Consider the following 22,910-nt stretch of genomic DNA (forward strand, 5'->3'; position numbering starts at 1 on the left):
CAGCTTCTGTAGATTCATGTGACATTGTTGTCACAAAACATATATCTCTTCAGCCTTCTCCGAAACTGGTTTTATGCAAAGCTTATATTACTGGCAAATATTACCAAACCAATTGTCCAAAAACATATAGAATAAAACATACAAAACATTATTGATTTTATAGCAAAAACGTTGTTTCATTTAGTTTTCATTACTGTTACAGGGCCAGTAGGGGGCGCTCTTCCCTCTGGTCTAAGGCAATCCCAATGCCCCAGGGCAGTGAAGGGGACATTGCCCTGTGTAGGGTGCCTTGTTTTGTCTGGGACACTCTGTGGTCATAAAAAATCCCATGGCACTTATTGTAAGAGTAGGGGTGTTAACCCCGGTGTCATGGCTAAATTCCCAACCTGGTCCCATTCCATCATGGCCACCTAATCATCCCCCTCATTCCTAATTGGCATATATCACTCACCTCTCCACCTGATGTGTGGTGAGCATTCTGGCACAAAAATGGTCGCCGTGTGGATGAGGTGAGTTTCCCCTTTACTATGTAAAGCGTTTTGAGTTCCCGTAGAAAAGCGCTATATTAATCCACTCAATTATTATTATGTTTGTTACAATTATCATAGGACTGGTTGTCCATTGGACAAAAAATGCTACTGAATGTTGTGTACATTTGTTGAATAGCATCCAAGCTTGCCTCCCATTCGATAGAATTAGAGCAGTTGGTCATCGATTTTAGTGATGTCAGTAGGTACTGCTTTTTTACGGTGGCAATTAATGAGATTGGGCAATGCATTTGGCATTGGACTGGGCAGCAGCGTGTCGAAAAAAACTAGCAAGCTGAGGCTACTCAGGCACACGGGCGACTAAGAAAGGAACTTGAATACTTATTTACATTGGAAAAAGGGATCAGGTATGTTCGATGTGTATTTTTATGACAGCAGTCGGTAGCCCATCACAAGTCAGCAGGTTATCTACGGTTTAGATTCACCATAGCTAGCTAAAATACTGTAGCTAGCTTCAAAGCTAACGTTAACTAGCTAGTTAGCTACCGTCTAAGCATGTGAATACACCTGTTAGTTGTCAGGTGTATCATTAGCGTTCCAGACAGCTTATACAATATACACACCAACGTTAATAGCGGAGATGGTCTATAATATAGCGGGCTTTGACGTTAGATATGGGGCTAATGATACCCATGATATATCGGTAGCGCATGCCAGAACATAGTTAGCTAGCTAACGTTACAGACTGAGGAATTGCAAAAGAGCTCCTAAAGAGCTAGCCTGCTAACTTGGCTAGCTACTGTAACGTTAGCTGTTCGCAAATTTAGCAAGTTGTTGTTGATGATGATAAATACTTATTTCTTACTTCTGAGATAAAGAACCAGCCAGTCAGCATCCTGACCAGTCCTGTCTTAAACGTGTCCGAACCATTGAGGTATAAAATAATGGTCCCAACCAATAATGTGCAACTGCAGCCCGCAATAAGGGGGCGTTCCTGCATGTGGGCATTACTGCATCTATAGGAACGCCCCCCTCGAGCATCCCATTGGTTCCTGCATGAACGCCCCCTCCTCAAACAGGACATCTTCATGCTTGGGTGACACTTTCGAATGTGGGTCAAAATGTAAATAAAAGTATTATGAGTTTTTTGCCTACCGGTGTCGCCACCACCTATCGCTAGCTACTCCGGTAGGCGGGGGCGGGGGGCGCGACACCTTATGCTAGCAAGTGTGCTAGTTAGCTAGCTAGCACAGAGTGTCCTTTGCTCCCGTCTGCCGAACACCTGTCATAACAGAACTTCAGGAAAACAGTGCCCGGTGTGTACTAGCTATATTTAGCTACCGTTGTTGCCCCTGCCTCTTCTTCTTCTCTGGGGTTTATCAGTGGTTGGCATCCAACGTTATGGTGCATTATCGCCACCTACTGTATTGGAGTGCCCCTGCCCCCCACCTATGTGGCGCAGCGAGTGGCGCAGCGGTCTAAGGCACTGCATCTCAGTGCTTTAGGCGTCACTACAGACCCCCTGGTTCGATTCCAGGCTGTATCACAACCGGCCGTGATTGGGAGTCCCATAGGGAAGCGCACAATTGGCCCAGCGTCGTCCGGGTCTGGCCGGTGTAGGCCGTCATTGTAAATAATAATTTGTTCTTAACTGACTTGCCTAGTTAAATAAAGGTTAAATAAAATAAAATGTACCGGAGTCAGTATGTGAGCGGAGTGAGGAGCGGAGCATGCCCAATTTGCGGAGCGAGATTCCCAAAGGCTGGAGACATTTTTTTGATATCCTTCCCCAGATCTGTACCTCGACACAATCCTGTCTCGGAGCTCTATGGACAATTCCTTAAACCTCATGGCTTGGTTTTTGCTCTGACATGCACTGTCAACTGTGTGACCTTATATAGACAGGTGTGTGCCTTTCCAAATCATGTCCAATCAATTGAATTTACCACAGGTGGACTCCAATCAAGTTGTAGAAACATCTCAAGGATGATTAATGGAAATAGGATGCACCTGAGCTCAATTTCGAGTCTCATAGCAAAGGGTCTGAATACTTATGTAAATAAGGTATTTCTGTTTTTAATACATTTGCAAACATTTCTTTAAACCTGTTTTCGCTTTGTCATTATGGGGTATTGTGTGTAGATTGATGAGGAAATGTTTTAATTTAATCAATTTTAGAATAAGGCTGTAACGTAACAAAGTGGAAAAAGGGAAGGGGTCTGAATACTTTCCGAATGCACTGTATATGCTGTTTAATATTACATGTACCCTATTTGAAATGATGAGCGCTTCTTTTCTATTTTTTTTCATGTTTATTATAATACTTTTCATTCAAATCATATGGTTTGGTTTCAATACTTCAAAACCAAACGGTAGGTCCAGGTAGTCACAAAAATGGATGGCTGTTGGTTAAATTGTGATTTTAATGAATGGAGCGAATTTGGAGCTGCAGTTTTTTTTCTGTGAGAGAGGAGCGGCTTTTAGCAGAGCGGTTGGAATGGACGTGGAGCGGTACACAAGCACCACCCCATGAGCGATGAGCAGGATTTCCGACCGCTCAACTATTCTTCTCATGAGAATATTGTAGCTAGCTAGCTAGACTGGGTGGAGCATTGGGGGGTGGGTACTTCAAGGTAACTTTCCATATGAGGATCTTTAGAAAACATAGTTTAAGAAGTTTGGGGCTACTTCTTGTGTGGTACTTTTCTCCAGAACAGGGATTACTGTAAGACCTTATTGGAAATCCCAGCCGTCTTTTTTAAATTTATATAAAATGTAGTTCAATCTCTCTTAGAGCAGTAGGCCACCTGTTTGGGTTGTTGCTAGCTACCTCATCTACCCTCAAAGCAAGGTCAGTGACTAGAAGCACATAATGGACATCTATCTTTCTAGGCCTACACTATTCTCTCATCTCACAGCTTCTGGAACTCCTACAGGACCGCTAGTTCACCCAAGTTCACGCACTAACTGAGTTTTTGTGTTTCATGATTGCGTGGATGGAGTTTCCTTCATCCAATCTGAGGAACTTTCTCCTACAGCTGAATGGGTTGACACAGTACAGTAGCCTAATTGCAGGTGTAATTTTATAGTAATAGGGCTGATTACAGCAGCAGCTCTGCTTATCTATTTGGCAACATCCCAGCTGAACGTGCATCATTAAACTTGACCCAACTAGCTACTAATGCCATTATTGTATTTGTACTGCTGACCACTCAAAATATAAAATAGGTGTAAACTGTCAATTTGCCATAATACTAGCCTAAATCGGCCTTTCCAGAGTCCGTAACACTAAGATGTGTATTGGTTATAAAGGCGTTATTGACTATGGGTTATGTCTGGGTTAACATACTAATCAAATCAAATGTTATTTGCCACATGCGCCGAATACAACAGGTGTAGACCTTACAGTGAAATGCTTACCTACAAGCCCTTAACCAACAATGAAGTTTTAAGAAAAATAAGTGTTAAGTAAAAAATTATTAAAGAGCAGCAGTAAAATAAAATAACAGGGAGGCTATATACAGGGGGTACCGGTACAGAGTCAATGTGCGGGGGCACCGGTTAGTCGAGGTAATTGAGGTAATATGTACATGTGGGTAGAGTTAAAGTGACTATGCATAGATAATAAACAGAGTAGCAGCAGTGTAAAAGAGGGGGTGGGGTGGGGGGGACAATGCAAATAGTCTGGGTAGCCATGATTAGCTGTTCAGGAGTTTTATGGCTTGGGGGTAGAAGCTGTTAAGAAGCCTTTTGGACCTAGACTTGGTGCTCCGGTACCGCTTGCCGTGCGGTAGCAGAGAGAACAGTCTATGGTTAGGGTAGCTGGAGTCTTTGACAATATTTAGGGCCTTCCTCTGACACCGCCTGGTATCAAGGTCCTGGATGGCAGGAAGCTTGGCCCCAGTGATGTACTGGGCCGTACGCACTACCCTCTGTAGTGCCTTGCAGTTGGAGGCTGAGCAGTTGCCATACCAGGCGGTGATGCAACCAGTCAGGATGCTCTCAATGGTGCAGCTGTATAACTTTTTTAGGATCTGAGGACCCATGCCAAATCTTTTCAGTCTCCTGAGGTTGTATAGGCTTTGTTGTGCCCTCTTCACGACTGTCTTGGTGTGTTTGGACCATTATAGTTTGTTGGTGATGTGGACACCAAAGAACTTGAAGCTCTCAACCTGTTCCACTACAGCCCCGTCAATGAGAATGGGGGCGTGCTCAGTCCTCTTTTTTTCCTGTAGTCCACAATCATCTCCTTTGTCTTGGTCACGTTGAGGGAGAGGTTGTTATCCTGGCACCACACGGCCAGGTCTCTGACCTCCTCCATATAGGCTGTCTCATCATTGTCAGTGATCAGGCCTACCACTGTTGTGTCATCGGCAAACTTAATGATGGTGTTGGAGTCGTGCCTGGCCATGCAGTCATGGGTGAACAGGGAGTACAGGAGGGGACTGAGCACGCACCCCTGAGGAGCCCTTGTGTTGAGGATCAGCGTAGCAGACGTGTTGTTACCTAGCCTTACCACCTGGGGGTGGCCCGCCAGGAAGTCCAGGATCCAGTTGCAGAGGGAGGTGTTTAGTCCCAGGGTCCTTAGCTTAGTGATGAGCTTTGAGGGCACTATGGTGTTGAACGCTGAGCTGTAGTCAATGAATAGCATTCTCACGTAAGTGTTCCTCTTGTCCAGGTGGAAAAGGGCAGTGTGGAGTGCAATAGAGATTGCATCATCTGTGGATCTGTTGAGGCGGTATGCAAATTGGAGTGGGTCTAGGGTTTCTGGGATAATGGTGTTGTGAGTCATGACCAGCCTTTCAAAGCACTTCATGGCTACAGATGTGAGTGCTACGGGGGTCGGTAGTCATTTAGGCAGGTTATCTTAGTGTTCTTGGGCACAGGGACTATGGTGGTCTGCTTGAAACGTGTTGGTATTACAGACTCAGTCAGGGACATGTTGAAAATGTCAGTGAAGACACTTGCCAGTTGGTCAGCGCATGCTTGGAGTACACGTCCTGGTAATCCGTCTGGCCCTGCGGACTTGTGAATGTTGACTGGCTTAAAAGTCTTACTCACATCTGCTACGGAGAGCGTGATCACATAGTCATCCGGAACAGCTGATGCTCTCATGCATGCTTCAGTGTTGCTTGCCTCGAAGCGAGCATTGAAGTGATTTTAGCTCGTCTGGTAGGCTCATGTCACTGGGCAGCTCGCGGCTGTGCTTCCCTTTGTAGTCTGTAATAGTTTGCAAGCCCTGCCACATCCGACGAGCGTCGGAGCCGGTGTAGTATGATTCAATCTTAGTCCTGTATTGACTCTTTGCCTGTTTGATGGTTCGTCGGAGGGCATAGTGGGATTTCTTATAAGCGTCCGGGTTGGAGTCCCGCTCCTTGAAAGCGGCAGCTTTACCCTTTAGCTCAGTGCGAATGTTGCCTATAATCCATGGCTTCTGGTTGAGGTATGTACGTACGGTCACTGTGGGGACGACGTCATCGATGCACTTATTGATGAAGCCAGTGACTGATGTGGTGTACTCAATGCCATCGGAAGAATTCCGGAACATATTCCAGTCTGAATCTAGCAAAACAGTCCAGTAGGTTAGCAACTGCATTATCTGACCACTTCCTTATTAACTGAGTCACTGGTGCGTCCTGCTTTAGTTTTTGCTTATAAGCAGGAATCAGGAGGATAGAATTATGGTCACGAGGGAGAGCTTTTCCTCTGGTTGCACATTTAACATGCTCTTGCTGTCTGTCTGACACTGTCTGTATCTGTCTGTCTGTGTCCCCTCTACAGATTAATGAGTCACTCCCATGGGGCTCTACAGAGGAACGTTGTCCACCACCGCCGGCCCCCGTCTCCCCCACCCACTCAACCTCCTCAGCCTCCCCTCTACAGACATCATGAAATGGGCTTTATCTGAATGGCACTTAATATGGATTTGTATTCAGTACAGCAGCCAGGAGTGAAGAGAACGAATCTCTTACAAAGCCGCGTTTTGCCACGCAGCCTTATGAATTGCTGTCAAAAGTACCTCGAAAGAACTAAAGAAAAACAGGATTTTTCCTTGATGTATAGTGTTGCTGTTTAGAAAGACGTCCTCTGATTGAACATAAAGGGGAAACTACAGCTGCCTCAGATCGGACAGCACCATAAACTACATTAAGGCCTTAGGGGAACAGTGATAACTTCTATCTCCATGCGACCATGGTCCCCCAGAAGGCTGACTTGGACATTTTGCCAGGTCAGGATGTGGTGGAGATGCCAGTGAAGAAGCGGGACGAGGAGAGTCCTGATGGGTCTCTGGCTGAGGGTGCAGGGGGGGGGCGTATCCCCCTGCGCAAGTGGGTCATGCATGGAGCTGTCATGTTCGGACGAGAGTTCTGCTACGCCATGGAGACAGCCCTGGTCACACCAGTCTTACTGCAAATAGGTGGGTACCAATGGAGGGTGTTTGTTGATCAATTTTTTGTGGTCGAGTTAAAACTAAGGCATTTCATATATGTATTTCACACTTTTGGATAATTGTTTGCCAATTGGTTACCAAATATTGGTCCCGACCCAGTCTCTGTTAGGTTTACTCCATCATAAGGGCTGGGAGTTATGTGGGGCTATGTTAACTATCTGCACACTATGCACAGGCAGTATAACCTGTGTCTCCCGAGTGGCGCAGTGGTCTAAGGCACTGCATCGCAGTGCTAGCTGTGCCACTAGAGATCCTGGTTCGAATCCAGGCTCTGCTGTAGCCGGCCGCAACCGGGAGACCAATGGGGCGGCGCACAATTGGCCCAGCGTCGTCCAGGGTAGGGGAGGGAATGGCCGGCAGGGAGGTAGCTCAGTTGGTAGAGCATGGCGTTTGCAACGCCAGGGTTGTGGGTTCGATTCCCACGGGGGGCCAGTATTAAAAAAATAAATTTAAAAAATGAATAATGTATGCACTAACTGTAAGTCGCTCTGGATAAGAGCGTCTGCTAAATGACGTAAATGTAAATATAACCGACAGGGGCCATTACTAGGTTTGCCACCAATGCAGAAAATAACAATGGCTTCTACAAAGTTTGGTAGGTAGGGCAAGAATGTGTGTCTGCACATTTGGCAGCCTGTTTTCCCGCCGGGAAGAATTTTGTAGTAATGGGATTTGCCAAACTCCGTCCCTATGATGTAATGTCTATGTACAGTTTAGGATACATGGATAATAGGTCTCTAGGCTATCTTTATCTACACAGCATGGAACAGCTCCACATTTCTTTCAATGTATGATGAACATTGTAGGAAGACATTTTCACACAGCAAAGGGTTAGCTACAAATGAACTAGTATTGGATAACATAGGCTTATCTAAATCAGATCCTTCAGGATTATCATAATAGAAGTAAACATGTGAGTGCACATAATAATGTTTTGAAATACTGGTAAAAGTTTGTTTTTGTAACCCTTTACACTCGTACCCGTATACTGGTTGAAAATGGCAGATTTGGGCACTAATAAGCACCTAAATTGGAACGCAGTGGCTGTACAGTAACATGCTATACATGACGTCAGAGCTCAGTGGCTGTACAGTAACATGCTATACATGACGTCAGAGCTCAGTGGCTGTACAGTAACATGCTATACATGACGTCAGAGCTCAGTGGCTGTACAGTAACATGCTATACATGACGTCAGAGCTCAGTGGCTGTACAGTAACATGCTATACATGACGTCAGAGCTCAGTGGCTGTACAGTAACATGCTATACATGACGTCAGAGCTCAGTGGCTGTACAGTAACATGCTATACATGACGTCAGAGCTCAGTGGCTGTACAGTAACATGCTATACATGACGTCAGAGCTCAGTGGCTGTACAGTAACATGCTATACATGACGTCAGAGCTCAGTGGCTGTACAGTAACATGCTATACATGACGTCAGAGCTCAGTGGCTGTACAGTAACATGCTATACATGACGTCAGAGCTCAGTGGCTGTACAGTAACATGCTATACATGACGTCAGAGCTCAGTGGCTGTACAGTAACATGCCAAACATGACGTCAGAGCTCAGTGGCTGTACAGTAACATGCTATACATGACGTCAGAGCTCAGTGGCTGTACAGTAACATGCTATACATGACGTCAGAGCTCTGGCTCTGCGCTTCACAGCTCTGTATGGGTTTTGACCCATGAGCTGTTCTGGACTTGAGCACCTATACCTACTGCTAATTGGTCAACTTTTGCAAATTCTTTGTTGTCTGAGTGAGGGAAATGCTGTAAATTAAGATGACTCTGTATTTTGAAAGATGAGACGTTGAGGATTATACTAAATACCACTTTGATGTCATACAAGCAAGCCAAACAGTGTTAGATGGGACAACCACATACTACAGGCATAGAAATAAATGTTTTCCTCAATAACGTAGCTGTCAGTAGAGTCAGAGCTAGAAGGGGGGGAGGATTATTTAAGATACTGTTTGAAGAGGTAGGGTTTCAGATGTTTTCGGAAGATGGGCAGGGACTCTGCTGTCCTAGCTTCAGGGGGAAGCTGGTTCCACCATTGGGGTGCCAGGACAGAGAAGAGCTTGGACTGGGCTGAGCGGGAGCTGCCCTCCTGTAGGGCTGGGAGGGCCAAGAGACCTGATGTGGCAGAACGGAGTGCTCGGGTTGGGGTGTAGGGTTTGAGCATAGCCTGAAGGTAGGGAGGGGCAGTTCTTCTTGCTGCTCCATAGGTAAGTACCATGGTCTTGTAGTGGATGCGAGCTTCAACTGGAAGCCAGTGGAGTGTGCGGAGGAGCGGGGTGACATGAGAGAACTTGGGAAGGTTGAAAACCAGGCGGGCTGCAGCGTTTTGGATAAGTTGCAGGGGTTTGATGGCACAAGCGGGGAGCCCAGCCAACAGCGAGTTGCGGTAGTCCAGAAGGAAGAGGACAAGTGCCTGGATTAGGACCTGCGCCGCTTCCTGTGTGAGGTAGGGTCGTACTCTACGGATGTTGTAGAGCATGAACCTGCAGGAGCATGTTACTGAATGTATCCAGAGTATTTTCAGATTTCGTTATCAACAAATATGGCGAAAAGTGGCGTAAATGTAAAATCAACAGTGTGTAACGGTTGGATTCAGTCTTGTTGTGTACTCTCCTTTGGTCTAGTAATTGTCCCATTATCTCTAAACTCTTCCCTTTCAATTGCTACCAAGATTATGCATATGCTTTTCATATTTTGTTCTGTAGGAAACATTTCAATTTAGCCCTATCCATATAGGCAAATTCCCATGAGTGTAAAAGGTTAAGTCTTGGTGACATTTCCCACTATTCCCTTGAGTATAACCTAGTCCCAGTCATTCATTACGGGCCCCTGACGTGTAGCCTACGTTGAACTACTTTTCCTTGGTATTTATGAGAAGGACAATCTCACAGACATGTTGGTGAGAACATCTGACTTGATGCCATCTTCTCATATGTTGTTGATGTTCTGAGAGAGTTATAAAAGTCTGTCCAGAAGCCAGTGACATTTCAATAGCCATTTTACTGCTCAGACTGAGAAACAAACTAGGTCACATTCAGTGCATTCCACTCCATAAACGCAACAAGCTACGCATTTAGCCTTTCCTGATCAAATTCAAACGTGCACTCTACCTAGCATTTGAAAGAGGATAGAAAGCTGCCATTTATTGTGTTTCCAGTTGCACTATCTCTGTTCTGTTGTTGCCATAGCTCTGCAAGGCCTATTTCACTGTAGCGTTCCTACAGGGGGAAGTCTTGCAGCGATAAAGATTGTCAGTTTGTTTCCATACTTCCAGCAAGTTGTCTTGCGTGAGGACTCTATCTAGGTTAATGAACAACCGGCTTGTAGAAACAGGTCCTCTTGTTTTTCCTTTTTAGTGACAATTCTCTAACACACATTCTCACACATTCTAGTGGGAGATGTACAATGATTGTTGTTTAATGTGTAGGCCTACTGAAGTAGAGCATCGGTAGCATAGCCTTCACTATACTGCTCAGTAAAACAGCCTAGTTCTGAGCCACGGTCTACAGTACATCAGAGTGGAGAGTGATGGTGAACAACACATTACGTTGAGATGATTCCAGCTACCCACAAACCTCCTTTCACTTCACCTCACCTGACACGCCCCGATTTGAAATGCATTTCCTCACCAAACCTGCTAGTGACTATGGAATGGCTAGACTGTGATTCAGCATTCGTCATTGTTGATTAAAAGCTCTGATTGCTGTGGTTCTGTGTTTCTAGCCTGTAGTGTTACTATGAAGAACGCCCTTTAGGCTGCAGGCAAAATATTTTGTAATAGCTGAACTTTTGACAGACAAAAACAATTCATTGATGAATGCTAATACGATTTAATCCGTGATCAGTCTCTCTGTGGCCAAAGCCTTAAGCATATTGACTGAAGTTTTTTGTTTGTTTTTTTATCCTCCCAGGTCTTCCAGAGCAGTACTACAGCCTGACATGGTTCCTGAGCCCCATCCTGGGCCTGATCCTCACCCCTCTCATTGGTTCAGCCAGCGACCGCTGCACCCTGAAATGGGGCCGCAGGAGACCCTTCATCCTGGCACTCTGTGTGGGGGTGTTACTGGGAGTCTCTCTCTTCCTCAATGGGTCCCTCATAGGTGAGCGTAGTATCCATTGGTACTTAGTTTTGAGGGAGATACTGTCAGAGTCCCAAATGGCACCCTATTCCTTATCAAGTGCACTACTTTTGACCAGAGCCATAGAGCCCTGTGGTCAAAAGTAGTGCACTATAAAGGGAATAGGGTGCAATGTGGGACGTAGGCACTATTTAATCATCATATATTATAAATGTGAACCTCCCTTAGATGCTCATAAGAAATTGTATATCGGCTACAAATGATATTTTCTTCTGTATTGTAAAGATGATGATTCGTTGTAATGAAAGCACTATGCTATATAAATAAATGCATTATTATTGGTATTGTTCTGTATGCTCTAGGATTAGCCCTCGGGGACGTTCCCAACAGTCAGCCCGTTGGGATAGTGCTGACGGTGTTGGGTGTGGTGCTACTGGACTTCAGTGCAGACGCCTCAGAGGGGCCTATCAGAGCCTACCTGTTGGATGTAGCCGACACAGAGGAGCAGGACATGGCCCTCAACATACATGCCTTCTCTGCAGGTACACTATGCTGCCGTAGTTGTATTGGCTGCTTCCCAATAGTCTGTCCGTGATTCTTTGTGTTCGGAGGGAAGTGAGAAGAGGATTTAAGGACCCTACAAGCACATTTTCTCTCCTCATATCCTGTTCTCTTTCTCCGCTTTCGTCTGATGTTTTGAGGAGGAGGCAGGGAGAGGGCGGGAGGAGAGACCACTAAGACACTTTATAGAATCACTATGTAACTGGGGGTGGTGAATGCCAAATCCACAGTTACTCTATAACGGTTCTTCTTGCACAATGTTACATTAAGGGAGCTATCAAAGTCATGTCTCGTGTGACTTTTGAGTTCTTTGCATTTTAATGTTGTTGAAGCTGGTGTGTATGATCGGTGGCGACATGTTTGGAATGTGAGGACACATGGTGCTCCCTCTAAACAAATACAATCTTTACCTTTATTGGTCACGATTGCTCCCGTGATGATTCCCTGAGGGGAAATAAACAAAAACACATAATGAAACTCATTTATCATCGGCATTTCGAGCACCGAGAAACTCATAATGTCGCTAGCTATAACATTGTTTTGACATTGTGTTTTTGGCAGGGCTGGGAGGAGCGGTCGGCTACATGCTGGGTGGCCTGGACTGGACCAGCACCATCCTGGGCACGGCCTTCAAGTCCCAGGAGCAGATCCTGTTTGTGTTTGCTGCCGTCATCTTCACCATATCTGTGATTCTACACATGTTCAGTATCAAGGAGGAGAGTTTTGAGGCTCGTGATGACACTCCGGGAGAGGGAGACTCCGACAGACTGTCCTCTTCAGGAAAACTGAAGGGGGGCTTGGCGGGGCCTCGTAGTATACCCCAGCTGGACATTATAGGAGAGGAGGACGCCCAGTCAACGAGAGAGGTCTTCATCAACGTGGACAGGGTGAGGAGTAAGAGTGACTCGGTGCTGGCCATGCCTGACGCCACCATTGAGCTGGACTCCGACCTGGACCAGGATGGTCATTTCCTGGCCGACATCGAGCCCTCCATCTTCCAGGACTACCCCCAGGACCACCCCCAGGACTACCCCCAGGACCACCCCCAGGACTACCCCCAGGACTACCCCCAGGACCACCCCCAGGACTACCCCCAGGACCACCCCCAGGACTTCTACCCAGGCACCCCTCAGACACACTACAGCGGTTCGGGCATCCAGGACCAGGAAGGTCCCCAGCCCCAGGTCCAGGCAGACAGCCAGCTGCCCCTCTTCCTTCAGGACCCCTCCCCCTACTACAGCAGGGAGTACATGTTGCTTGACAACCAGGCCAACCAGGGAGCCAAGGGCCTCAACGGGGCCTCAGGGGCCACGGCCGTCCCCTCCAACCACACGGCCCGCGGTGCCAACAGCCAGGGCCGTATGCCAGGCATGAGGCCGTCCAACACCAGCACCACCGCCGGCTCACGCCGCTTCCCCCACACCTTCTACCGCCAGCCCTCATTTACATTCTCTTACTATGGCCGCGTGGGTTCAGCACGCTACCGCAACCGCAGAAACACCATGGGCAATCCGGCCGGCGCCAACCTCCGCATCAAGGCCTCGCAGAGCATGAACGACATCTACGAGCACATGCAGAGGCGGCAGGAGAGGAGGGAGCTCCAGCAGAGCAGCAGCACGCTGTCCAGCGGTGACTCTGAGAGCGACGACGGGGCCGAGGGGGGTACCACGGTCAAGCTGCTGTGGCTGTCCATGCTGAAGATGCCCCCCCAGCTGCTGAGGCTCTGCGTCTGTCATCTCCTCACCTGGTTCTCTATCATCGCTGAGGCAGTCTTCTACACAGACTTCATGGGACAGGTCATCTATGCTGGAAAACCCACAGTAAGAACCGGTCCAGTCCTCCATTGTAGTTCATTGTTTATTGTAGTTCATTATAGTTTATAGTTCATTTCAGTAAGAGAATGAGCAAACTCTTCCTTTATTTGTCCATCTTTCTTCTACCCAATAATCTACTGTTCCTGTTTTCCTTCCTTTTCTATTACTACTTCTCTTCTTTTGTATTCTCTGTCTCCCCTCTGCAGGACAGGGAACCCTACTGACAAGGGCTCAAGTTCTTTTAAATGCCAATGTATTGTTTTTAACGGTACAACATTACAATTCTGAGAATATGCAGAATTTTGCGCCGCAAATGTCTTTGTCAGTTTGTGGACTTCTGTATGTCCTATTTCCTCCATCTAGGCTCCTGCTAACTCCACTGAACTGCAGAACTACCATAAAGGGGTTCAGATGGGCTGCTGGGGACTGGTTGTCTATGCTGCTACCGCTGCAGTCTGCTCAGGTAGGTCCTACTCTTTAGAGAAATACACAGTATGGACAGCCACATGTACAGTATGGACAGCCACATGTACAGTATGGACAGCCACATGTACAGTATGGACAGCCACATGTACAGTATGGACAGCCACATGTACAGTATGGACAGCCACATGTACAGTATGGACAGCCACATGCAATAAACACATTAAGGCAACATGTACAGTATGGACAGCATAGTAGGGGTGAGAGTGAGGACTTGACTCACAAACAGTAAAGTGAGTAGGAAGTACAAAGTACATGCTACTTAATGCAACTCATTTGTGCCAACTTAATAATGTTGCGTATGTTGTATTTGTTGACAGCTGTGCTCCAGAAGTACCTGGACAACTACGACCTGAGCATTAAGGTAATCTACATCCTGGGTACTCTGGGCTTCTCCCTGGGAACCGCAGTCATGGCGATCTTCCCTAACGTCTACGTTGCCATGGTGATGATCAGTACCATGGGCATCATCTCCATGAGTATCTCCTACTGCCCCTACGCTCTGCTGGGCCAGTACCACGAGAACAAGCAGGTGAGGATCACTATGGTTCACTATAGATCACTATACACTGAGTGTACAAAACATTAGGAACGCCTTCCTAATATTGAGTTGCACCCCCCCTTTTGCCCTCAGAACAGCCTCAATTTGTCAGAGCATGGACTCCGCAAGGTATCAAGTATTCCTCAGGGATGCTGGCTCCAATGTTTCCCACAGTTGTCAAATTGTCTGGATGTCCTTTGGGTGGTGGACCATTCTTGATACATTCCTTCAATGGCTAATGGATGAAGGCAATGCCAAACGTCCAATGGCTGTAGTGTAGCAGAGCCGTTACGTGATTTCTGTCTCATGTCCTTTCTATTAAATGTTAACATAGAACTAGCTGGAGGTAAGCTGGAGGTAAGCTGGAGGTAAGCTGGAGGTAAGCAGGAGGTAAGCTTCTCATATGGTGTTGAGTAAAGCTTAACCATGTATTAGATCGTAGGTAGGTAGTTAGTTGTAGTTAGGTATTGTATTTATTATAGGTTAGTATTGTTGTTATTGTAGGTTTCCGTAGGTAATTGTAGGTTAGTATCGAAGCACGAGGCTAGCTAGCTAGCGGGTAGCTACTGGTAACGATTAGCAACGGTGGAGAGCTGTTTCCAATGTTAATGTGCTGCTACCCAACGTTTAATTTTTGCTGCGTTATGCGTTATGAAAGGAACTAGACACGGACATGAATTATCTGTTTAGTGTGCTAACACACTCTTGGCAGTTTGTTGTAACCAAGTATTGGTGCTAAATTGTGTGTTAATGGATGCTAGCTTGCTAGTTAGCTACGGCGTCATAGCTAGGTATCGTGGGTTGTTGTGGGTAGTTACTGCAGGTTGGCAGTGTCTTCGGCCGTGCCGGCTGTAGCACGAAGCGAGCTAACTAGCCGTTTTTCGAACAGAGTCAGAGTCAACACAGTAGCCATTGTGTGCCGGGTGTAGCACGAAGCTAGCTAGCTAGCCGTTCTTCAAACAAAGTCAACACAGTGGCCATTGCTAGCTACCCAACACGACCAGCTAACTGTACTGTAGTAGCTAAATACAATATACTTGTCCTAGCTAGCCAACGTTGAATCATTGCTGCGTCATGAAAGGAACTTGACACAGACACGAATGATCTGTTTAGTGTGTTATCATACTATTGGTGTGTCTTGGCAGTGTCTTCGGCTGTAGCACGAAGCGAGCTAACTAGCCGTTTTTTCGAACAGTCAGAGTCAACACAGTAGCCATTGTGTGCCGGGTGTAGCACGAAGCTAGCTAGCTAGCCGTTCTTCAAACAAAGTCAACACAGTGGCCATTGCTAGCTACCCAACACGTCCAGCTAACTGTACTGTAGTAGCTAAATACAATATACTTGTCCTAGCTAGCCAACGTTTAATCATTGCTGCGTCATGAAAGGAACTTGACACAGACACGAATGATCTGTTTAGTGTGTTATCACACTATTGGTGGTTTGTTGTGACCAAGTGTTTGTGCTAAACTGTGTGTTACTGGATGCTAGCATGCTAGTTAGCTAGTTAACACACTATTGGTGGTTTGTTGTGACCAAGTGTTGGTGCTAAACTGTGTGTTAAACTGTGTGTTATTGGATGCTAGCATGCTAGTTAGCTATGGTGTCATAGTTAGCTAGCTGAATAAAGTGGGTTGAATCTATTCCTTTAAACATTGAACCGCTGTGGTTCACAACAATTCTGATTTCTAAAGGTGGAAGTTGGGAGAGTTTTTGTTCGGGTGGTTCAGTGAAACAATTTTAGTTTCTGAGGTAGAAGTTTTTGGTGAGGGAGGCCCTGCTCTCTCCTCTCCCAGATGCTTAGCTCATTTCATTCCGATCTCCTCTGCATTTTTGTAGCCATTTGCTACAGCCTGTCAACTATGCCTCTGCCTATCCCTGTTCTCTCCTCTCTGCACAGGCTACACAAACGCACCACACCGCGCGGCTGCTGCCTCTCTAACCTGGTGGTCCCTGCACGCACCCCTCACCTGGAGTTCCAGGTCGCAGGCAGCCTCTGGAACTGCCGTTCTGCTGCCAACAAAGCTGACTTCATCCCAGCCTATGCCAACCTCCAGTCCCTCGACTTCCTGGCGCTGACGGAAACATGGATCACCACTGAAAACACTGCTACTCCTACTGCTCTCTCCTCGTCTGACCATGTGTTCTCGCATACCCCGAGAGCATCTGGTCAGAGGGGTGGTGGTACAGGAATCCTCATCTCTCCCAAGTGGACATTCTCAATTTTTCCCCTAACCCATCTGTCTATCTCCTCATTTGAATTCCATGCTGTCACAGTCACTAGCCCATTTAAGCTTAATATCCTTGTCATCTATCGCCCTCCAGGTTCCCTTGGAGAGTTCATCAATGAGCTTGACGCCTTGATAAGTTCCTTTCCTGAGGATGGCTCACCCCTCACAGTTTTGGGGGATTTCAACCTCCCTATGTCCACATTTGACTCATTTCTCTCTGCCTCCTTCTTTCCACTCCTCTCCTCTTTTGACCTCACCCTCTCACCGTCCCCCCCTACTCACAAGGCAGGCAATACGCTTGACCTCATCTTCACTAGATGCTGCTCCTCTACTAATCTCACTGCAACTCCCCTCCATGTCTCCGACCACTACTTTGTTTCCTTTTCTCTCTCGCTCTCCTCCCACACTACTCACTCTGCCCCTACACAGATGGTAATGCGCCGCCGCAACCTTCGCTCTCTCTCTCCCACTACTCTCTCCTCTTCCATCCTATCATCTCTTCCCTCTGCTCAATCCTTCTCCCTCCAATCTCCTGATTCTGCCTCCTCAACCCTCCTCTCCTCCCTTTCTGCATCCTTTGACTCTCTGTGTCCCCTATCCTCCCGGCCGGCTCGGTCCTCCCCTCCAGCTCCGTGGCTTGATGACTCACTGCGAGCTCACAGAACAGAGCTCCGGGCAGCGGAGCGGAAATGGAAGAAAACTAAACTCCCTGCCGACCTGGCATCTTTTCACTCCCTCCTCTCTACATTTTCTTCATCTGTTTCTGCTGCTAAGGCCACCTTCTACCACTCTAAATTCCAAGCATCTGCCTCTAACCCTAGGAAGCTCTTTGCCACATTTTCCTCCCTCCTGAATCCCCCCCCCCCCCCCCCTCCTCTCTCTCTGTGGATGACTTCGTCAACCACTTTGAAAAGAAGGTTGACGACATCCGATCCTCGTTTGTTAAGTCTAATGACACTGCTGGTCCTGCTCACACTGCCCTACCCTATGCTTTGACTTCTTTCTCCCCTCTCTCTCCAGATAAAATCCTGCGACTTGTGACTGCAGGCCGCCCAACAACCTGCCCGCTTGACCCCATCCCCTCCTCCCTTCTCCAGACCATCTCCGGTGACCTTCTCCCCTACCTCACCTCGCTGATCAACTCATCCTTGACCGCTGGCCATGTCCCTTCCTTCTTCAAGAGAGCGAGAGTTGCTCCCCTTCTCAAAAAACCAACACTCGACCCCACTGATGTCAACAACTACAGACCAGTATCCCTTCTTTCTTTTCTTTCCAAAACTATTGAGCGTGCCGTCTTTAGCCAACTCTCTTGCTATCTCTCTCAGAATGACCTTCTTGATCCAAACCAATCAGGTTTCAGGACTGGTCATTCAACTGAGACTGCTCTTCTCTGTGTCACGGAGACTCTCCGCACTGCTAAAGCTAACTCTCTCTCCTCTGCTCTTGTCCTTCTAGACCTGTCTGCTGCCTTTGATACTGTGAACCATCAGATCCTCCTCTCCACCCTCTCCGAGCTGGGCATCTCCGGCGCGGCTCACTCCTGGATTGCGTCCTACCTGACCGGTCGCTCCTACCAAGTGGCGTGGCGAGAAGCTGTCTCCGCACCACGTGCTCTCACCACTGGTGTCCCCCAAGGCTCAGTTCTAGGCCCTCTCCTTTTCTCCCTATACACCAAGTCACTTGGCTCTGTCATATCCTCACATGGTCTCTCCTATCATTGCTACGCTGACGATACACAACTAATCTTCTCCTTTCCCCCTTCTGATAACCAGGTGGCGAATCGCATCTCTGCATGTCTGGCAGACATATCAGTATGGATGACGGATCACCACCTCAAGCTGAACCCTGGCAAGACGGAGCTGCTCTTCCTCCCGGGGAAGGACTGCCCGTTCCATGATCTCGCCATCACGGTTGACAACTCCGCTGTGTCCTCCTCCCAGAGTGCGAAGAGCCTAGGCGTGACCCTGGACAACACCCTGTCGTTCTCCGCCAACATCAAGGCGGTGACCCGCTCCTGCAGGTTCATGCTCTACAACATTCGGAGAGTACGACCCTGCCTTACACAGGAAGCGGCACAGGTCCTAATCCAGGCACTTGTCATCTCCCGTCTGGACTACTGCAACTCGCTGTTGGCTGGCCTCCCTGCCTGTGCCATTAAACCCCTACAACTCATCCAGAATGCCGCAGCCCGTCTGGTGTTCAACCTTCCCAAGTTCTCTCACGTCACCCCCCTCCTCCGCACACTCCACTGGCTTCCAGTTGAAGCTCGCATCCGCTACAAGACCATGGTGCTTGCCTATGGAGCAGTGAGGGGAACGGCACCTCTGTACCTTCAGGCTCTGATCAGTCCCTACACCCAAACGAGGGCATTGCGCTCATCCACCTCTGGCCTGCTGGCTCCCCTTCCTCTGCGGAAGCATAGTTCCCGCTCAGCCCAGTCAAAACTGTTCGCTGCTCTGGCACCCCAATGGTGGAACAAGCTCCCTCACGACGCCAGGACAGCGGAGTCACTCACCACCTTCCGGAGACATTTGAAACCCCACCTCTTTAAGGAATACCTGGGATAGGATAAAGGAATCCTTCTACCCCCCCCCCCCCCAATTGTAAAGTGGTTATCCCACTGGCTATAGGGTGAACGCACCAATTTGTGAGTCGCTCTGGCTAAGAGCGTCTGCTAAATGACGTTAATGTGCCCTTGAGCAAGGCACTTAACCCTAATTGCTCCTGTAAGTCGCTCTGGATAAGAGCGTCTGCTAAATGACTAAAATGTAAATGTAAATGTAACTACATGTCCACATGTCTTGTAGGGTTAAATGAGACTATACACTGAGTATACCAAACATTAGGAACACCTCAGAACAGCCTCATTTTGTCGGGGCATGGAAACTGTTGAGCTTGAAAAACCCAGCAGCGTTGCAGTTCTTGACACAAACCGGTGCGCCTGGCACCTACTACCATACCCTGTTCAAAGGCACTTAAATATTTTATCTTGCCCATTCACCCTCTGAATGTCACACATACACAATCCATCTCAATTGTCTCAAGGCTTAACAATCCTCCTTTAACCTGTCTCCTCCCCTTCATCTACACTGATTGAAGTGGATTTAACAGGTGACATCAATAAGCTCATAGCTTTCACCTGGTCAGTCTGTCATAGAAAGAGCAGCTGCTCATAATGTTTTGTACACTCAGTGTAGATGACTATGGTTCACTATAGATCTTAACAGACCTAGTTAGTACATTCTGCTAGGCCAGTACCATGAGAACAAGGATGTCGGTACACTTTCAAACTGGTCATATTCTTAATAAAAACTACTTTATATGGATATGTTGCACATTATAGGCCAATCTGATGATAATTGAGTTTCCTACTAGGTAATAGCCTATCATGTACTGTATCTGACGTGAGAGATTAGTAAAAAAGGTAACAGCTTTTTGCCTCCTATCTTTCCCCCAGTACATCCACCACAGTCCGGGGAACTCGCGACGAGGCTTCGGCATCGACTGTGCCATACTGTCGTGCCAGGTGTACATTGCCCAGATCCTGGTTGCGTCTGCGCTGAGCGCGGTTGTGGACGCGGTGGACAGCGTGCGGGTCATCCCAATGATGGCCTCTGGAGGCTCCTTCCTTGGCTTCCTCACCTCCACCTTCCTGGTCATCTACCCAGCCTCCTCCACTCCCACCACCACGCAGGACCAGGAGGGTTATGGAGAGGAAGGGGCTCAGGCCCTGGTGGCCCCAGAACCAGGCCCCAGCGGTAGCAGTATGCAAGAGCCAGTAGTCCTGCTCAAAACGACGCCCAAGGGCAGCAGCAGCACAGCAAACCACGAGTCCACTATTTAACGAAGAAGAAGAGGGGACGGACAAAATACTGGTGGCATCTCAATAGTCATAAAGTGGCTTCCTCTCTGTCTCGTTTCTTTCCTCTGCACAGATATCTAGTGGAGAAAGACTGTGAACAAACCTTAACACTCACTAGTCGCACGAGTGGCAGTGGGATGGACTGTTCCATTAAACACATTGTTGTGCAATTCTTGACATATGGCTGTTGTACAGAGGCCTTGTGTTTTTCTCCTCCTCATGGGGTTCTAGAGTTTGTGGTTTCACTGGCTGCATCCCAAATAGCACTACTTTTGACCTGGGTCCATAAGGCTCTGGTCAAATGTAGTGCACTAAACAGGGAATAGGGTGCCATTTGGGTCTCATTCACTGTTTGAAAGGCCTGCAGGAGGCAATATCAGACTATCCACCTCATACACATAGGATCTAATGCTGGACTCTCTTTTTTTAGTCATACACAGGATCTAATGTTGGACTCTCTTTTTAGTCATACACATAGGATCTAATGCTGGACTCTCTTTTTTACTCATACACATAGGATATAATGCTGGACTCTCTTTTTTACTCATACACATAGGATCTAATGCTGGACTCTCTTTTTTACTCATACACATAGGATATAATGCTGGACTCTCTTTTTTACTCATACACATAGGATCTAATGCTGGACTCTCTTTTTTACTCATACACATAGGATCTAATGCTGGACTCTCTTTTTTTAGTCATACACATAGGATCTAATGCTGGACTCTTTTTTTTAGTCATGCACATAGGATCTAATCCTGGACTCTCTTTTTGTCTTAAATGTGACTTGGACTATTTCTGTAGATGGTTGTTTAGACTGCACATGTGAATATTTTCACTGCATTTCTACGTTGAAAACATGTTTTGTTGATTTTATTTTGTGATTGTACAAAATGGTTGGAATGACCGAAACGTAGTTTCCCCACAGACAGAATGCTATAGGTGTCTCTCTCTTACTGTGACCTCACTAAAGATGCTGCAGCCACAGAGGATCCAGTTCAGAACAATATAGGTCTCTATCTTACTGTGACCTCACTAAAGATGCTGCAGCCCACAGAGGATCCAGTTCAGAACAATATAGGTCTCTATCTTACTGTGACCTCACTAAAGATGCTGCAGCCACAGAGGATCCAGTTCAGGGTCATTCAGTTACATTCCCTATTATAAACACCCTCCACTAACTGTATTTCTACTGTCTATTGACATGTATATCATGAAAACGCTCAGGGGTAGTATACAGCACAGAAATGCTGCATCAGACAATATGATGTCCAGGTTTCACCAAAGGTCCAAAGAACCATTCAGGACATAACTTTTTGTAGCTCATATTTGCCATTGACTGGGTTGAGTGGCCTATAGCCTACTGTTTATATTACAGAGTTGGATAAACGTTTTCAGCCTTAAGATAATAAAATGCTGAAGTGATGATGCTTACATGCTAACGCATTAATGTTTTAAAAGGGATAATTTTGTAATAATCCATTATAGTATGCTGCATGGAAGGATACTAGATTTCATACTACAACTAGTACTTTAAAATGGTCTATGACCATAAGATGCCTTTGGGCCCATCCAGCATAGAAGAAACCCTATACTGTGCTGCAGTAAGTGTCCCTCTGTTGTTCTGAACCATCTGCTCCACAGGGTAACATACAATAAAAGTTGTTATGTTTAACAACTGCAAAAGCTGCACAATAAACTTTAAGACGTGACAGTGTGTGTCATTATTTATCTGGCAGAACATTAACGCAAATCTGTTGAACAATCTATATAGAGATTAACGGTATGTGTCCCAAATGTCACCCTATTCCCTATGTAGTGCACTACTTTTGAATAGAGTCCTACAGGGCATGTACATCTAACGAGCTGTGTGAGCCTAGAAGGTATTCCTAGGCCCAGAGTATTGGGTTGAGGAGTTGTTCCATCTACGTGGGGTGGTAGGTAGCCTGGGTCGTATTCACTAGGAATGAAATGGAAGTAAAAGGGTGGAAACGGGGGACAGACCTACCTGAAATTATCCAATAAGAAAAGTGTCCCGTTGCAAAGCGTTTTGCTACGGGGTTCACTAATGAAGATGATCCATCATCACAGCCAGCAGGAACATCTGGCTCTAGAAAGTGGAAAAGGAACATTGTGTTTTTTTGGTACATTTTACTTGTCAACAGCTGTAAATTGAGAGGTTTGGTTGTAATGGGGAAAATACAAATGTCTAACTGGTTGTGAATAGTTTGGGAATCAAATTGGTCACACTCAAGTATCAATCTTTATAAGATAAATTATCTCAACATTTTGGTTTCAAAGTCGAGCAATGATTTTGTCAAAGTGGAAATGTTATATTCCCTTCTGCTGTTGAACTGTACAGATGTGTTTTA

The 22,910-nt window shown here is 46.8% G+C and overlaps 1 protein-coding gene across 2 annotated transcripts; it reads left to right on the forward strand.

Annotated features, from left to right (window-relative positions):
* Positions 1–799: 799 nt before the first annotated feature.
* LOC311117575 (solute carrier family 45 member 4-like) lies at positions 800–22,250 on the forward strand. 2 transcript variants are annotated; one of them, XM_084157538.1, is made up of 8 exons: positions 800–895; positions 6,270–6,906; positions 10,879–11,067; positions 11,409–11,588; positions 12,169–13,427; positions 13,785–13,884; positions 14,225–14,436; positions 20,131–22,250. In XM_084157538.1, the coding sequence occupies exons 2-8, from the start codon at positions 6,681–6,683 to the stop codon at positions 20,515–20,517; spliced, it is 2,553 nt and encodes an 850-aa protein (XP_084013664.1). In that variant the 5' UTR covers positions 800–895; positions 6,270–6,680; the 3' UTR covers positions 20,518–22,250. The 2 variants fall into 2 exon arrangements, with proteins under 2 accessions (XP_084013664.1, XP_084013665.1); XM_084157539.1 differs by lacking the exon at positions 20,131–22,250 and adding an exon at positions 16,343–16,440.
* Positions 22,251–22,910: the final 660 nt, after the last annotated feature.

Source organism: Coregonus lavaretus (assembly GCF_964263955.1).
Source record: "Coregonus lavaretus genome assembly, chromosome: 3".
Lineage (NCBI taxonomy): Eukaryota > Metazoa > Chordata > Actinopteri > Salmoniformes > Salmonidae > Coregonus > Coregonus lavaretus.

Coding starts and splice junctions, on each gene's coding strand:
- LOC311117575 (XM_084157538.1), top strand. CDS start 6,681: ATGGTCCCCCAGAAGGCTGACTTGGACATTTTGCCAGGTCAGGATGTG. Junction 11,068..11,408: donor CCTCAATGGGTCCCTCATAG/GTGAGCGTAGTA, acceptor TGTATGCTCTAG/GATTAGCCCTCGGGGACGTT. Junction 14,437..20,130: donor AGTACCACGAGAACAAGCAG/GTGAGGATCACT, acceptor TCTTTCCCCCAG/TACATCCACCACAGTCCGGG.